General features: G+C 38.9%; 1 protein-coding gene across 3 annotated transcripts in view; it reads right to left on the bottom strand.

The window, feature by feature from the left end:
- Window positions 1–16,021, bottom strand: part of IL17REL (interleukin 17 receptor E like) — a 71,449-nt gene that overhangs the window by 23,389 nt on the left and 32,039 nt on the right. The window contains exons 2-6 of one of the 3 annotated variants that reach the window (XM_030549228.1): window positions 15,941–15,968; window positions 8,621–8,770; window positions 6,939–7,048; window positions 3,751–3,865; window positions 1,009–1,053 (exon numbers count right to left, since the gene is read on the bottom strand). In XM_030549228.1, the coding sequence (XP_030405088.1) occupies window positions 1,009–1,053; window positions 3,751–3,865; window positions 6,939–7,048; window positions 8,621–8,770; window positions 15,941–15,968 (448 nt within the window). Of the gene's footprint in view, window positions 1–1,008; window positions 1,054–3,750; window positions 3,866–6,938; window positions 7,049–7,395; window positions 7,435–8,620; window positions 8,771–15,940; window positions 15,969–16,021 lie in introns of those variants that run through there. The other 2 variants (XM_030549229.1, XM_030549230.1) reach the window with 2 other exon arrangements.

Below are 16,021 nucleotides of genomic sequence, written 5' to 3'. Positions count from 1 at the left end.
ATGTGATTTTCATTCAACTTTATTCACTGTGCACACATGACTAGCTTTTCATTGCCCTTTAAGGAGCAAGCATATGCTAAACTTTTACCCCTCTTTTTGTTGGTAATGGCATCATAAGGTAAGTTCTTTGTTTACATGATCATATAACACTTGACACAGGGTTATGCCATATGGGAAATAATTATTTTATAAACATGCATTAACCGCACTGAAAGTATAGAACAATTTAATATACAAATTGTAATAGATAAACATGCAAGAGATCCCTCGTCATGTGGATCTACCATAAGATTTTACAGGGAGTTGTGGGTGCTCATTTTAAAAATGTGTTTCTTTCCCATGTTGCTGTGTGAACGATCCACATCAATAACAGGAAAAATTGACTGATTAACAATATAGATGAAATTGTGAACCTAGCTGTATACAAAGTTCTGTCAAATGTTCAAACAAAAATCACAGAAAATGCTGGGGTTTTGCCTACTCTCTTCCAGTTATAACCATCCTAAGTGTTACCTGTAACAATAATAGGTAGAAAAATATTCAGCATGATTTTTTTTAAATTGGCGTACTCCAGCAATAGTCACTATAAATGTTACTGATGTCAGTAGGAATACTCCCATGCTAATTAAAGGCTACGGCAGAGGTCTCAGAGTGTATACCTAGAGGCCAAACCTGTGTGTGAGGGAATGACAGAGTGTGTAAGATTTAATATTAAACAAAGTGTTAACCCCACTTTTTTATCTATCTACTGTTTCCAAGTCAATATACCCAAACCCTCACATTTGGCAGAATACCCCATGCTCTACCAGTTCTATAATTTTTGTTGATAACGATTGGAAATGCAGAAGATATTATAGATATACAATTATAGAAATATAATATAACAGGGAATGGTCCATCAGAATACTTGGCAGCAGTAAAATATTTATCCATCTTGCATTGCTTGACTGTATGCAACTGTACAAGCACAATGACAATGTGATGCATGTCCAGTGATGCTCAGCTCACCAAAACAGACTGGAATATGTTTTCCCACATCATTGTTCCTGCAATCTGCAAAATATAGAACAAGAGTTTTCAGCAGTGCTGAGAAAACTATATACCTACAAGAAGCCTCTCTATCTGGGTATTTTATGGCTTTCATCACCATAGTTCTGAGCACCTCCTAAAAGGAAATTGCTCTAATGCACTTGAGGCTCATCCCATTGTTCTGTTTGTTGATTTGTTTGTTTTTGAAGGCAGAATGTGTTTGTCCAGTACAAAGCCATAGAAGACAATGGCACACAGAAAGTGCTTCCTTCCTTCTCACCCATTGATAACTTCATTAATACTAGTGTGAAGTAATCTCGCCAGTGTTGGCCTTTTCTCACTACAAATGTTCGTGAGAACCTTAAACAAATTTGCCATCTGGGCTATTACACCACATATTTTATCCATTGTTACCTGCAATTAATGTAAGTCATTCCTCCCTTGAAAGAAACACCAACAGATTCCCAACATAATTTATCTGATGTAAATGTTTGTGAACATTTCTCATGCTGATTTCCTCTTAGGTCTATTGTTATAAGAAATACATTATTTATTTCCTAGGTAGTTTACCTGACATAAAGATCAGTTTAGACCCTGGCAGATAATATGCGGTCAGAAATTGGAGTCTTAAGGATTGATTTAAACATGCACTTAGCTAGCTCTATACATCTCCAAGGTTGCTTCCTAGACATAGCATTTTTGGCTAAATCAATACTGGAGAAGTGTTTTGTTTTCTTTTTCCCATACAATGCCAGGAGCAATTTTCCATGTATATTTTTGTTCCTTCTTCCATGTAATGTGGTATCAAATAGGGTTTTCTAATAACCTGTTTTTCATTTATGTTCACATTATTTCTCATGCAATAAAAAGTGAGGTAATGTAACATGAAACTGAAATGTTTGCTAAACATCTCAAGGTTTTATATACATGGTAGAGCTGTCAAGCGATTAAAAAAATTAATTGCGATTAATAGCCTGATTAATAGCACTAATAAACCATAATAGAATACCGTTTATTTAAACATTTTTGGATGTTTTCTACATTTTCAAATATATTGATTTCAATTACAACACAGAATACAAAGTGTACAATGCTCAGTTTATATTTATTTTTATTACAAATATTTGTGTTGTAAAAAACAAAAGAAATTGTATTTTTCAATTCACCTCATGCAAGTACTGTAGCTATCTTTAGAGATCTCACATAGGTAACTTCTTTACATTTTGTCAAATCTGCAGTGAAAGTGTTCTTAAAACAAAAAGCATGTGCTGGGTCATCATCCGAGACTGCTATAATATGAAATACATGGCAGAATGCTGGTAAAACACAGAGCAGGAGACATACTATTCTCCCCCAAGGTGTTCAGTCAAAATTTAATTAACGCATTATTTTTTTAACACACATCGTTAGCATGGAAGCACATCCTCTGGAATGGTAGCTGAGGCATGAAAGGGCATATGAATGTGTAGTATATCTGGCACATAAATATCTTGCAATGCTGGATACAAAAGTGCCATGTGAACACCTGTCCTCACTTTCAGGTGACATTGTAAATAAGAAGCCGCAGCATTATCTTCCGCAAATGTAAACAAACTTGTTTGTCTTAGCAATTGGCTGAATAAAAAGTAGGACTGAGTGGACTTGTAGGCACTAATGTTTTACATTGTTTTGTTTTTGAATGCAGTTATGTAATAAAAAAAAATCTAGATTTTTAAATTGCATGTTCACGATAAAGAGATTGCATTATGGTACTTGTATGAGGTAATTCTACTTGAATTGAAAAATACTATTTCTTTTGTTTATCATTTTTACAGTGCAAATATTTGTAATAAAAATAATATAAAGTGAGCACTGTACACTTTGTATTCTGTGTTGTAATTTAAATCCATATATTTGAAAATGTAGAAAAACATCCAAAATATTTAATAAATTTCAATTGGTATTCTTTTGTTTAAGAGTGCAATGAAAACTGCGCTTAATCGTGATTAGTATTTTAATAGTGATTAATTTTTGAGTTAATCACATGAGTTAACTGTGATTAATTGACAGCCCTAATTTATGGCAACACATAACAGGATATAATAAAATCTATGAAATGTCATCTGACCAGTTTTATAGACAGGTAGCATGCACAGTGCTTTAAATAGTTTGGAACTATTACTATCATACCTGAATATACAGAAAGAAGTAGTAGATCAAAATGTTAATTGAAAACAAAAAGCTTCCCTAGAAAGCCCTGTGCATTTCTTCTGAATTTCTAAGAACAAGCTCCCAAAAGGGCTTATTCTAATCTTTGACTATATTTTTTAATAAACTGTTTACATCTAATATAAAAAATTACTCTCTGAGCCAAACTTTCAAAAGGTACCTGAGCCCCTGGTCAAGGTGCAGAGCAGTTGTGTAACAGCCCCCTCAGAACTGAACATAAAATAGGGTAACTCTACTGCACATGCACAGACAATTTAACTAGCACAACTGCAGTTCTTGCAGATACATTGGTGGTTGCAGTTTTGCAAACACACTTTTGTGTGTGAACCTTGAGACTCCATTTTGCGTACACCTAACAAAATCATTAAAATATATGGCTGAATGGATCCTCAGCTGGTGTAAATCATCCCAGGCACACTGACTCAGATGAGACTAGGAAGACTTAGCCAGCAGAAGATCTGGCCTTAGTCATTGTTATTTTTCTGAAACATCACTTTAAAGATCATTTCCTACCTTCAACATAGTACTCCTGACTCAACTTGACTTCACAGTAATTTGGTATTGTTTTCATGGTCACATAGATGTGTTGTGCTACATTGATTTCAAAGCAATTAAACTGCACATGCACCTGTTTAAAACATGCATTTAAAATCAAGTTTTTTCAGAACTTCCAGAACACATAAGATACACAATATCACAGGTCTAAGCAATGAGTCACGTTTGTTCAAACCGGCTTCTGTTTACAACAACACTATATGTTCTTAGAGATCATATGACTGAGAATAATGTTAAAAAAAACCCACAGACATTATTTTCAGAAGGGATTTCCAAGAGTTCCATAATTTCTGATCCAAACTGAACTAGATTTTGATATTGGAGACATAAATCTGGTAAAGTCATTGCTGGCAGAACAAATTGTAGTGTGAAATCTGACCTTTCCATCAGAGGTCTCTAAAAGGTTATCAATTGTTTTTCAGATTTCAGACTCTCTTACATGTGTATTAGAGGTAAAACATTACAATAATTACATTAATTTCATCCGGGAGTTATTCATTTTCAGTCTTTGGCATGGAATTGAGGGAAGTAAGGATCAGTTGAGGTCTCCAGTTCTATTTACTGGATGTAAGCCAAGAAAAGCTGTTGGGAAGTGCACAAAAAATTTACCTCAATTTCAATGTTATAGGCAGTTCATGGCCAACTGAATGCTGCACTAAGGCATGTCTGATCACAGGATAATATTAGAGTGAGAGAGGCAAAACACTGTTTTGATGAAAGAGACCTCATTTCACTTATCATGAGGCAATATGGTCCTTTCACAACATATACACAAGCACAAGAAATAACATGTTTGTGATATTAATAAAAAGCTATAAGCTATCAGTCATTAAATTAAAAAAAATCATCTTATTTTCCACATAATAGGTCAGATTTTTCAAATATACTAATTCTGGATTCAGTCTGACCTGCAATTTATTTTGCAGTTGAAATTAATACCACCTGATCATCTAAGGTAAGTAACTAATATACACATACTTAGATGTCTAAGTGACGTGTTCCCAGGGCCGCCCGGGGGGAGGGGGCAGGTAGGGCAATTTGCCCCAGTCCCCAGGCTCCGCAAGGGCCCCCACAAGCATGGCTGAGGCTCCCTCCTCTCCCCTCTCCCAGAGCCTCAGCCCATCCAGCAGCGTCCTGGGGCTGGTCCACACTACGGGGGGAAATCGATCTTAGATACGCAACTTCAGCTATGTGAATAATGTAGCTGAAGTCGAATATCTAAGATCGGATTACTCACCCGTCCTCACCACGCGGGATCGATGTTCGCGGCTCTCCCTGTCGATTCCGCAACTCCGTTGGGGTTGATGGAGTTCCAGAATCGATATAAGCGCACTCAGGGATCGATATATCGCATCTAGATGAGATGCGATATATCGATCCCCGAGCAATCGATTTTAACCCGCCGATACAGTGGGTAGTCTGGACGTAGCCTTGGACAGCTACAGCGTTGCTCTGGTGGGGCCCTGAGCCCCGCCCCACTCAAAGCCACGTGCTGAGGGGGCGGGGCTGCGAGCTCCAGGCTGAGCGGAGGGAGCTGAACTCAGCGTGGAGCTCGCAGCCCCTCCCCCTGACCACGTGACTCTGAGCAGGGAGGGGCTCAGGCCCCGCCGGAGACACGCTGCCTCTGTCAAGCGAAGCTCCTGGATGCACTGAGGCTCCGGGTGACAGGGGAGCCAGGGGTAAGGGGCCAAGGCTGGGGGGGTTCGCTCAGGGGCAGGGAGTCCCAGGGACAGTCAGGGCACAGGGAGGAGGCAGAGGTTGGGGGGACACTCAGGGGACAGAGAATGGAGGGGTTGGATTGTGGGCATTCCAGGGGTCTGTCAGGACTCAACAGGGGGGTGGATAGGGGTAGGGGCAGTCAGGGGACAAGGAGCAGGGGTGGGGTTTTGGGGTGGTGGTGGGAGGTCTCTGGGGGATGGTGAGGGGGCAAGGAGCAGGATGAGTCAGGGATTCTGAGGGGGGTGGGCAGTTGGGCAGGAAGTGGGTGGGGTTAGATCGGGGTCAGGGACAGGCTGTTTGGGAGGCACAGCCTGCCCTACCCTAAAGCTCATTCAGCAGTTTGAGGCTTGCAGAAGAGACAAGCTGTTAGCTTTTCCATTAGGGCTAATATCACTTTCACTTCTCAAATGCCAAATTATAGTCTATATTTCATTTCAGTGCCATAGGGAGATTCATGTCAGGGGAGGGTAGCTTCATTTAAAATTAGCCACTGGGGGAGGGATCACATGAGAAGAGCAATATGCAACACCACTTACCTCCTTCCCAACCCTACCGGGGAGAGCCCTCCCTCCACCCCTATATTTCCTGAGGCTCCAGAGGGGTTAATTCAGTGGTTCTCAAACTTTTGTACTGGTGACCCCTTTCACATAGCAAACCTGTGAGTGTGACCCCCCCCCTTATAAATTAAAAACACTGTTTTATATATTTAACACTATTATAAATGCTGGAGGCAAAGCAGGGTTTGAGGTGGAGGCCGACAGCTCGTGGCCCCCAGTAATAACCTCGTGACCCCCTGAGGGGTCCCAACTCCCGGTTTGAGAACCCCTGGGGTAATTTAATTTTAGCACCCTGTCTCCATTCACATGCATGTGCTATTTTGAGCATTTCAGTTTTCACAACATAGGCTCATCCCAGATTTGGAACAAACTCAAATGCTCAGTTCGTGGAGTATGTACATAAGCTATGCTAAAGACAAACCGAAGTAACTGTAATTTTTTTTTATGGCAGGGGCCCCCAAAATTGCTTTGCCCCAGGCCCCCTGAATCCTCTGGGTGACCCTGCGTGTTCCATAAGCAATTGAGGTTCAAAATGGCACGCACCGGCACAAAATGAAAGCTCATGTTGAGGCTGGTTTGAAAACTAGACTCTGTAAAGCACACTACCTCTTGCAAAAAGATAAATGAATCAATTATTAAAGGTGGTAAAGAAAGGAGACTATATGTTATAAAAAAGTGATGCAATTTGAGTCATAGTCTCCAATCAGCAGTTTTTAAGGTAACATAATAGAAGTATAATCAACATGTACACAGTTTGGCAATGTCAGTGGTGGGGTGAAGAAAAGAGAGGCATTAAATGTATTCTTGATTTCTTTCCTCCAAAGGCTCACAATATTTTTATGCTAAGCAAATCAAAAAGAGGGAGCGTACCTTCCTTCCAACAAGCTTGTTGCTCGTTTTTCTAGAAAATCTCACATTCACACACTGAGACTGCTGCATGTCCACTGACAGAGAACAGATTTCCAGACCACGAATATTTTCTGAAATTAATTTTTAAATATGTTTTAAAAGGCTGATGCTTCAACATCTTAACAAAACAAAAACTAAACTACAAAACTTGCAATGCATTCATAGGGTTTCCTTCTATGTGCAAGATACAGAGATTTATCTGAATGTCAAAATAATGTCATACATATATATCTCCTCATTTTCATGGGGTATAACGATTGCAAGGGATTAAAGCACTGATCCTGCAAACACTTATGCACATGCCTAACCTTAAGCACAAAAGTAATCCCATTAACTTTAAGTTAATCACAAGATTTTTCAGGAGTGGTACCTAAATAAATGCATTAATAAAAGAGGAGGGGAATTAGATTAATGATACCTCAAAAATAGCTATGATACTGAATTCCTTTTTGATAGCTGCTTCACTAAGAAAAATAAAGAAAAGTCTTCTCAGCAGCTAGGAACTGAGGAAAAACTTATCAGAATAGCTAATGATAAAGAATAGATTAGGGAATACTAAAAAAAAAAAAATATGAATCTGCCAGACTTGACAATATACACCAGGAATATTAAGAGAATTAGTAAATTAATACCTCATTGACAATTATTTTAATAGTCATAAAAATAGGGCAGTACTGTCTTGGAGGACTGGAGAAAGTAAATTTACTACAAAAAAGTAAAGAAGAGTGACCCTGGCAATTACTATCACATAAGTTTAACTCTCTTCCCTAGCACAAAAAGACCCAGGCCACAGAATTCAAATCCAAGGTCTTGACTCTGGAAAATGACAAAGGTGCTTAAATTTACACACTTAACTTTAATCAGGATAATCACAGTTTGCAAAGTTAAGCATGTGAATAAGTCTTTGTCAGGTCAGGGTCCATATCTGGATCTAAATGCACACCACTCCAAAGCTCAGAGGGCTTGGGCCAAAGTTATGGTTGGAATGCATCCTTATCCATGAGGAAATAAAGGAGCAAGTCATGAGAGAAAAAAATAATGAAACATCTAGAAGGTCAGAGAATTGTCCACATGAACAGCAAGGGCTTACAAAAAGCTTGATTACTCTTATTTTTAGACAGAATTACAACTTTAGGCCCTAATACTATAGCTGCAAGACAATGGGGGCTGCGGAAAGAGGCGTGGGCCAATGGATGTACTGGCCGCCGCTTTCCACAGCCCCCATTGGCCTGGAGCAGCGAACCACAGCCAGTGGGAGCTGCAATCAGCCGAACCTGTGGATGCTGCAGGTAAACAAACCATCCCGGCCTGCCAGCAGATTTCCCTGATGGGCAGTGTGCCAAAGGTTGCCGATCCCTGCTTTAGTGGAAGAAGGGAAAGCATTAATTGTAATATACTTGGGGTACAATCCTTGTTCCACTGAAGTCAATGGCAAAATTTCCATTGACTTCCATAGGGCCAGGATTTCACCTTTGGATTTTAGTAAAGCAGTAGATATGCTGTTCCATAAAATCTTACTGATACAATAAATTCAACTCAGCTTGGACATGAACACTGCAATATGGAACAAAATCTGGCTGAAGAATCATAAACAAACAGCAAAACAGCTCGAAAATGGTTTAGTAACAAATCTGCTGGCCTACCATCAAGATTCAGGGTCCCTTTAACGTTTAAGTGAAGAGAGCATTGGCTTCCCTCTACACACTTCATCGCTGTTGAGAGCGTCATGCTTTTCAGTATAGTAGAAGATAAAGAGGCAGGAGCATCACGGCAGAAACTGTTAAAAATACCAGCTGTGAATGTCAAAAATACATATATATATATAAATCCAACTGGCTGTATGGCATTTTAAAGAAGATCACAAACATGGCCAAAAAAATCCAAAGGTGAAATCTTGGGCCTACTGAAGTCAATGGGAAATTTTGTGGCGACTTCAATGGAGCCTGGATTTCACTCCAATGTTTCTATAAGAAGAATATGAGTGAGACAGAAGATCCAAGGCCTGAATAGCAAAACATTTTCATTGGTTGTACATTTGAGTGGTGTCGCAGCTTTGGCAGGAAATATCCACCAGTAACAGTTCAGTGACAAATTGCCCAACTCAGGAGAGGAAAAGGAGTTGTACACAGTTGTAGTCACTGAACATGACTGCACTGTCAGTGCTTTTAGGCTTTCTCACAACCATTAAGTGTATTATTTTGTGATCAGAGGCACTCTTGGATTTAGTATTTAATTCCATGGGGGCTGGTGGACTGTCTGGGCAGCAGCTAAATGTCATTTTTACACAAGGGGGCACATTGCTTTCCTATTCATGGGCAAACATTTCATACCTATAGGATTTTCTTTGCCCTTCGGACCACGAAGCTCACAATTAATGATAGGTGTGGGGCATATTTGGTTTGTTCATGATGTAGATAGTGGTGCATTTCTACATCCAAGACATATTTCTTCCTTTATTTTCCTTCTCAGAGTTGTGCATCTCTTACACGTCACTGCATGGGTCTCCATGCCAGTCCTATGTGAGACTATTGTGGAAAGCCAAGAGGGGTAGAGTGGTGATCGTGTGGCCCCAAAATCCCATGCAACTTGCTGGGCTTCAGCAGCTCTTTGCCACCTCTCCAACCCCCCTAGCCTCCGCCACATAGAGCATGATTATTCAGGATTTGTGCAGACAGAATTGATTTCACCCCTCATGTATTTGCTATGCTTTTCCATCTAAAGGATGTTGTCTTGCAATCATAGGTGAAGAATATCTGATTAATCAGGCTTTGGTATAGATCTGTTATTACATGGGTAGTGTTCTGAAGCAAGGAATTTTAACACATACCCACCTAGAGGTTGTTTGAATGAGTTGCTGGGCTGTATTTGCTGAAATCTCCATTGCAATACATTGGCTTTGCCACATATACTGCAGCACCACTTCATTTTAGCTATGTTTGTACATAACAATGCAATGATTAGTAATATTAATCATTTCTGCAGAACTGTAGGAGTGCATGGCACCGTCCATATAAATAAAAGACAAAGTGCCCTCCTCAAAAAGTTTACAATCTAAGGACTAAAATGTGCCCTTGGAGTATGTGGCCAAGAATAGATTTCTCACATGGACGTCTGTTTGCTCACATGGAAGGTGAATGAACCATATCCATAACACTGATCCTACAGAGGGAGGTGACAGGTAGAGGAAGAAAGATGTGGGCACACCATCTTCCCACCAGTGATGCAGATAATCACTGATATATTAATACTCAGAGGCATTATTATCTCCTGAGCACAGTCCCCACTAATCTGTGGGGTTCTCCTTTTAAGTGGGAGTTTCAGCAGCTGCTGTTGGCAGGGAAAGCCCATCATTATGGATCTACAAGAGGCCAAATTGACACCTGATGCAAATGTGTGCATCTCAGTTGATTTCAGTGAAATCGTATCCATTTACATTTGGTCTGAATTTGACCCCAAATAGAAGAGGACTATCTATCAAATGCAACTACAATACATAACACTATGGCCCTGATTCTCCACTCCTTTACTCTGATTTTATGCACTTGGAACTCCACTGAATTCCATGGAGATACACTAATGTAAAACCAGTGGAAAAGAGTGGAAAATCAGGCACTTTTACTGTACTTCACATAATTTCAGGGCTACCTAGTATTTAACAATATGAATCCTAGATGGCATTCAGCTTTAGCTGCAGCTCTTCAGTTAGAAAAAATTGCTGCAAAATCCAGAGATCTTTTCTTGGTCAGCATCATCTGACATGTGATTGTTCATATTCCGTCATGCCAGCACAGAGTAACCAGGCTGCACTGTTTTCATATGAGCAAATTATTAAACAATGAATCAAATAATTAATTTGTAGGCTACTAGAGAATAATAGGGTTATAAGTAAGGCTATAGTATTATCATGGAGGTCACAGAAGTCACAAAAGATCTCAGTGACTTCAGCCCTGGCCAGACCGGTACTAGTCAATATTTTCATTAATGACTTGGATAATGTAGAATCAGAAGATGATACCAAGCTGGGAGGGGTTGCAAACATTCAAAATGATCTTGACAAATTGGAGAATTAGTCTGAATTCAACAAGAAGAAATTCAATAAAGACAAGTGCAAATTACGTCACTGAGAAAGGAAAAATCAAATGCACAACTAGAAAATGGGGAATGTCTGTCTAGGTGGTAGTACTGCTGAAAAGGATTTGGAGGTTATAGTGAACCACAAACAATATGAGTCCTCAATGTGATGCAGCTGCAATAAAGGCTAATATGATTCCAAGGTATATTAACAGGAGTGTTGTATGTAAGACACAGAAGATAATTGTCCTGCTCTATGTAGCACTGGTGAGGCCCCTGCTGGAGCAATGTGCCCATTTCTGGGCACCACAATTTAGGAAAGATGTGGCCAAATTGGAAAGAGCCCAGAGGAGAGCAACAAAAATGACGAAAGGTTTAGAAAACCTCAGCTATGAGGAAATGTTGAAAAAAACTGGACATATTTAGTCTTGAGAAAAGAAGACTGAGGGGCAACCTGATAACAGTCTCCCAATATGTTCAGGGATGTTATAAAGAGGATGGTGATCAATTGTTCTCCATGTCCACTGAAGGTAGAACAAGAAGTAAAGGGAGATTTAGGTTAGATGTTAGGAAAAACTTTCTATCAGGGTAGTTAAGCTCTGGAATAGGCTTTCAAGGAAGGTCGTGGAGTCCCCGTCTTTGGAAGGTTTTAAAAACAAGTTTGACAAACACCCATCAAGGATGGACCAGGTTTACTGGTCCTGTCAGAGAGCAGGGGACTGAATTTGACGACATCTCAAAGACCCTTGCAGTCTTACATTTCTATGATTCTATGAATATAAATGGCAACCAGAAGCAATAACACCCGTATTAAGTCTCCAGAAGTCTCCCAAGAAGTTGTAGGAAAAGCAAAATGCTGTGCAGAGTGAAGTGATCCTTTCACATTAGTTTTTTTCAGTTCTACGAGGCATTTTGAGGCTATCATAAAACTGTTTGTAAACAAATAAATAATCATTTTAAATACCTCATAGCTTGGATTTTGCATGACTACATATATTTTGTTTCAGAATAAATGGTCAGTGGAGGGAAGAGATGACAGAAGAAAAGAAGAATTCCCTTCCTGTAAATGTTCTCAGACACTCCTGATATCAGAACTATGACACTGCACGTATCTGCCCTATTTATTTCTGACTAATTCTTCAACATCATAAGTGCTATCTTTATCATCTCTGTTATTTTTCCCCTCATTAGACAGTTACCTTTAGAGAATACACACACTTCTTTACATTCCTGAAATTACACTACAGGACAGCTGTAAGATACATTTTTCTCCACAGTGCAGGTGCGACCTACATTTGGCTTGAATATGAAATTATACTTATGGTTATAATCCCTCTATCCTAGTGTTTTGTTAATAGAAATATTGCTATTTATGGACACTGGTAATTTGGTGGTCTGTCAGACATTTGCAAGGGCTTGCTTTTCAGCATGAACATAATTTCCATGTAGTTTTGTCACCAGCCCAGCCACAGCTGATTCTTCATTATATGATGACGTAGCAAGCAAACAAGAAATGTCTGATATCTGGCAGCTTGGAACAACTCAACCCTTTGTAAACTTGGACTGAAGAAACTATGGTTGTGACGTGAATAAGGAATGGAGATATATTATTTCAATCATTTGAAACCTGGGGCAAGAAGCTCAAATTAGACAATAACCTTAATCAGAGGACATACAAAGTAAATGAATCAGATACAATCTGACATCTTAGCATAGTTCTAATTATTTTTAACCTGAAATTTCGCCCTTATAAGTGTTCTCAAGTATTTAGTATACTTGCAGTATATCGCCAAATATACCTAAAGATATACTAAAACTGCTTCACAGGGATTTGAACCCATAAAGCCATTTTGCATAGCACTTGTAAATTTACCCCAACATCTTCTGGATCAATTTATTATGATGATTCCACACACTTCCAAATCAACTAGTTATACTCCCACATGAAGAAAATTGAAGTTCAACCTGTGGTTAATGAATAGTAAAACATACGTGCTACACACATCAGTTCTGAAGTTAACTAGATTTTCAAGTTGACAATGTCCATTTAAAATAGATATTACGTGTAGTAAATTCTGAAAATTTTGCACTCGTGTTTTCGTGGATTCATAGATTCCAAGGTTAGAAGGGACCATTGTGATCATCTAGTCTGACCTCTTGTATAACACAGGCTTTAGAACTTCCCCAAAATAATAGAACATAGCTTTTAGAAAAACTTCCAATCTTGATGTCAAAATTGCCAGTGATGGAGACGCCTACACAACCTTTGGCAAACCATTCCAATGGTAATTAACCTCACAGTTAAAAAATTATGCCTCTTTCCAGTCTGAATGTATCTAGCTTCAATTTCCAGCTGTTGTATTGTGTTTTACTTTTGTCTTCTACGTTGAAGAGTCCGTTATCAAATATTTGTTCCCCATATAAGTACTTATAGACTGTGATCAAGTCACCCCTCAACTGCTTCTTTGTTAAGATAAACAGATTGAGGTCCTTAAGTGTATCACTATAAGGCATGTTTCCTAATCTTTTAATCATTTATGTGGCTCTTCTTTGAACCCTCTCCAATTTACCTTTCTGAGTTGTGGACACCAGAATTGGACATAGTATTTTAGTGGCAGCTGCATAATGCCAAATACAGACATAAAGCTCTCCTTCTCCTTGAGATTCTTCTCTTTATGTGTCTAAGCATTGCATTAGACTTTTGGTCACAGTATTGCACTGGGAGTTCATGCTCAGCTGATCATCCACCGTCCTAAATCTTTGTCTCACTGCTTCCCAGGACAGAGTCTCTCAACCAGTAAGTATAGCTTTCATTATTTGTTCCTAGATGCATACATTCAAATTTAGCCAAAAAATGCATATTGGTTGCTTGTGCCTAGATCCAGATTGCTCACTCTACGTGACTTGTTCTCTTCATTATCTATCATCCCCCACCCCCAATGTTCGTGTCACCTGCAAACTTTATCAGTGATTGTTTTATGTTTTCTTCCAAGTCAATGAAAAAATGGTAAATGGCATAGGACCAAGATCTCACACCATTTTGAATGTTCCAGAATATTGGATTACATAGTGATGCACAAATGCCTAACCCTTTTTCTGACAGAAATCCGATTTTATAATCATTGTTACTGAATTGACATCATCAAGTTGAAATCTAATCCGTTTTTAAAAAATGAATTAAAAGTAATTTCATCTATTACACTTGTTCCTAAGTCCTCTTGAGCCCCAATTTTTATGAGGATTTTACTATCACCTTTTCTTATTTATAAAGTGTATTTTCTCTCTCCTGTTGCTGACAAAAGACCCACATAAAAAAGGGGAAGCCAAGACCTCAATCCTGAGAACATTTACACATTTGCTTAATTTTGCTCATGTGAGAAATCCCACTGAAGACAATAGGATCTCTCACATACTTATAATTAAGTGCATGGTTGATTTTTTGCAAAATTGGCACTCAAGATTGCAACCTCTGTGAGACAGGGCCCCTCTTTTGGTTATGTATGAGTATAGTGTGTTGTGCTTTAGGGCTCTAATACCTTATTGGGGCCATTTTTGGTGCTTTTACAATATAAATAATATATAATAATAATACCTGATTGATTAGACAGGGGGAACAGTGGAAATGACAGTACATAAAGTACTGTCAGATGCACAAATGAAATATAATGAGGACAAAGAGAAAAGTTATTTTCTAATCTCTTTCACATCTAGCCATCCTTGTGTGTCTTGTAATAATGATAATGGGTACAAATTTTCAGACAAAATGTGATGTAGGCCCTGATCCTGCTACCTGCTGTGCTTTGCTGGACCCTCATATCCAAATGGAATTCCTTGCAGAACTGGGCCTTCAGTTTAGAGACTGTATTTACCTCTGTGTTTGTATACTATCTAGCACAATCTGGACCCAATTCTAGTTCTGAGAACAAACAAACGAAATAAATGTTACAAGGGTCCTTCCCTTTAAGGCCAAAACATCATGCTAAAGGACTTCCTCAGCCTACCCAAAGAAAGGATAATGTGGCTTGCTTTAGCCAAGGCAGAATACAGGGTCAAAACCCCTGTTTCTTCTATCAGCTCCTGCACTTCCTTCTGTGTGGGCTATAGAATTCATTGTTCAGGGAATCAGATACATAATCCCATAGGTGCTGGAACTAGGGTTGCTGGGGGTGCTACTGCAGCCCCGGCTTGAAGTGGCTTCCATCATATGCTTTAGAGTTTGGTTTAATGGCTCTCAGTAGCCTCACTATGCAAATTGTTCCCACCCCATCCTGAACCTAAGTGAGACTCACTGGTACCTGCCACAAGAATCTGACAGTACATTCATGCTGGTCAGCAACATGCTGCAAGAATGCTTGGCTGTTTGAGAAGGCAAATGGGGTGGGTAGATGATTTTACCCCATCCTTTCCAAAGCTTTGCAGATTCTCTTCACCCTATCATGTAGTAGTTGTTGTTGTTGCTATTAATTATTATTATTATTTATTATTTTATAGCTAATAATAATAATGATGATTGTAGGTAATAAAAATACATTTGGGTGGGGTGGCTGAGGAAATCTTAGGGATGATTATACTAGGTAAAGAAAATTACAAAGCAATAAAGCACAAAATTCATGAACATAAGAACGGCCATACTGGGTCAGACCAAATGTCCATCTAGATCAGTATCCTGTTTTCCAACAGTGACCAATAAGAACTATTATCCTAAGATTTATTATAACCCATAATTTTTTAAAATGTTTTACTTTAGGGAAAGATTCTGTAAAACTGGTTTTAAATACCATGTCAAATGATCACACTGCCCTGATGTGGCCTTGGAGGGGATTTATTACTTGTAGAGACATTTTTTGGTCGATAATTTAAGAATAACACAAATTGGAATTGCTTATACTTACTGGAAGGTTTGCTTTTACAATGAAAGCCCTGCAAATAAAAATAAGGATTATTAAAATACTGTTCTAAAGAAAAAAGATGCT

This window comes from Gopherus evgoodei, chromosome 1 (assembly GCF_007399415.2).
Source record: "Gopherus evgoodei ecotype Sinaloan lineage chromosome 1, rGopEvg1_v1.p, whole genome shotgun sequence".
In the NCBI taxonomy this organism is placed as follows: Eukaryota; Metazoa; Chordata; order Testudines; family Testudinidae; genus Gopherus; species Gopherus evgoodei.
The sequence above is the reverse complement of the archived record's forward strand: the minus strand, read 5'-3'. Positions and strand labels throughout refer to the sequence as shown.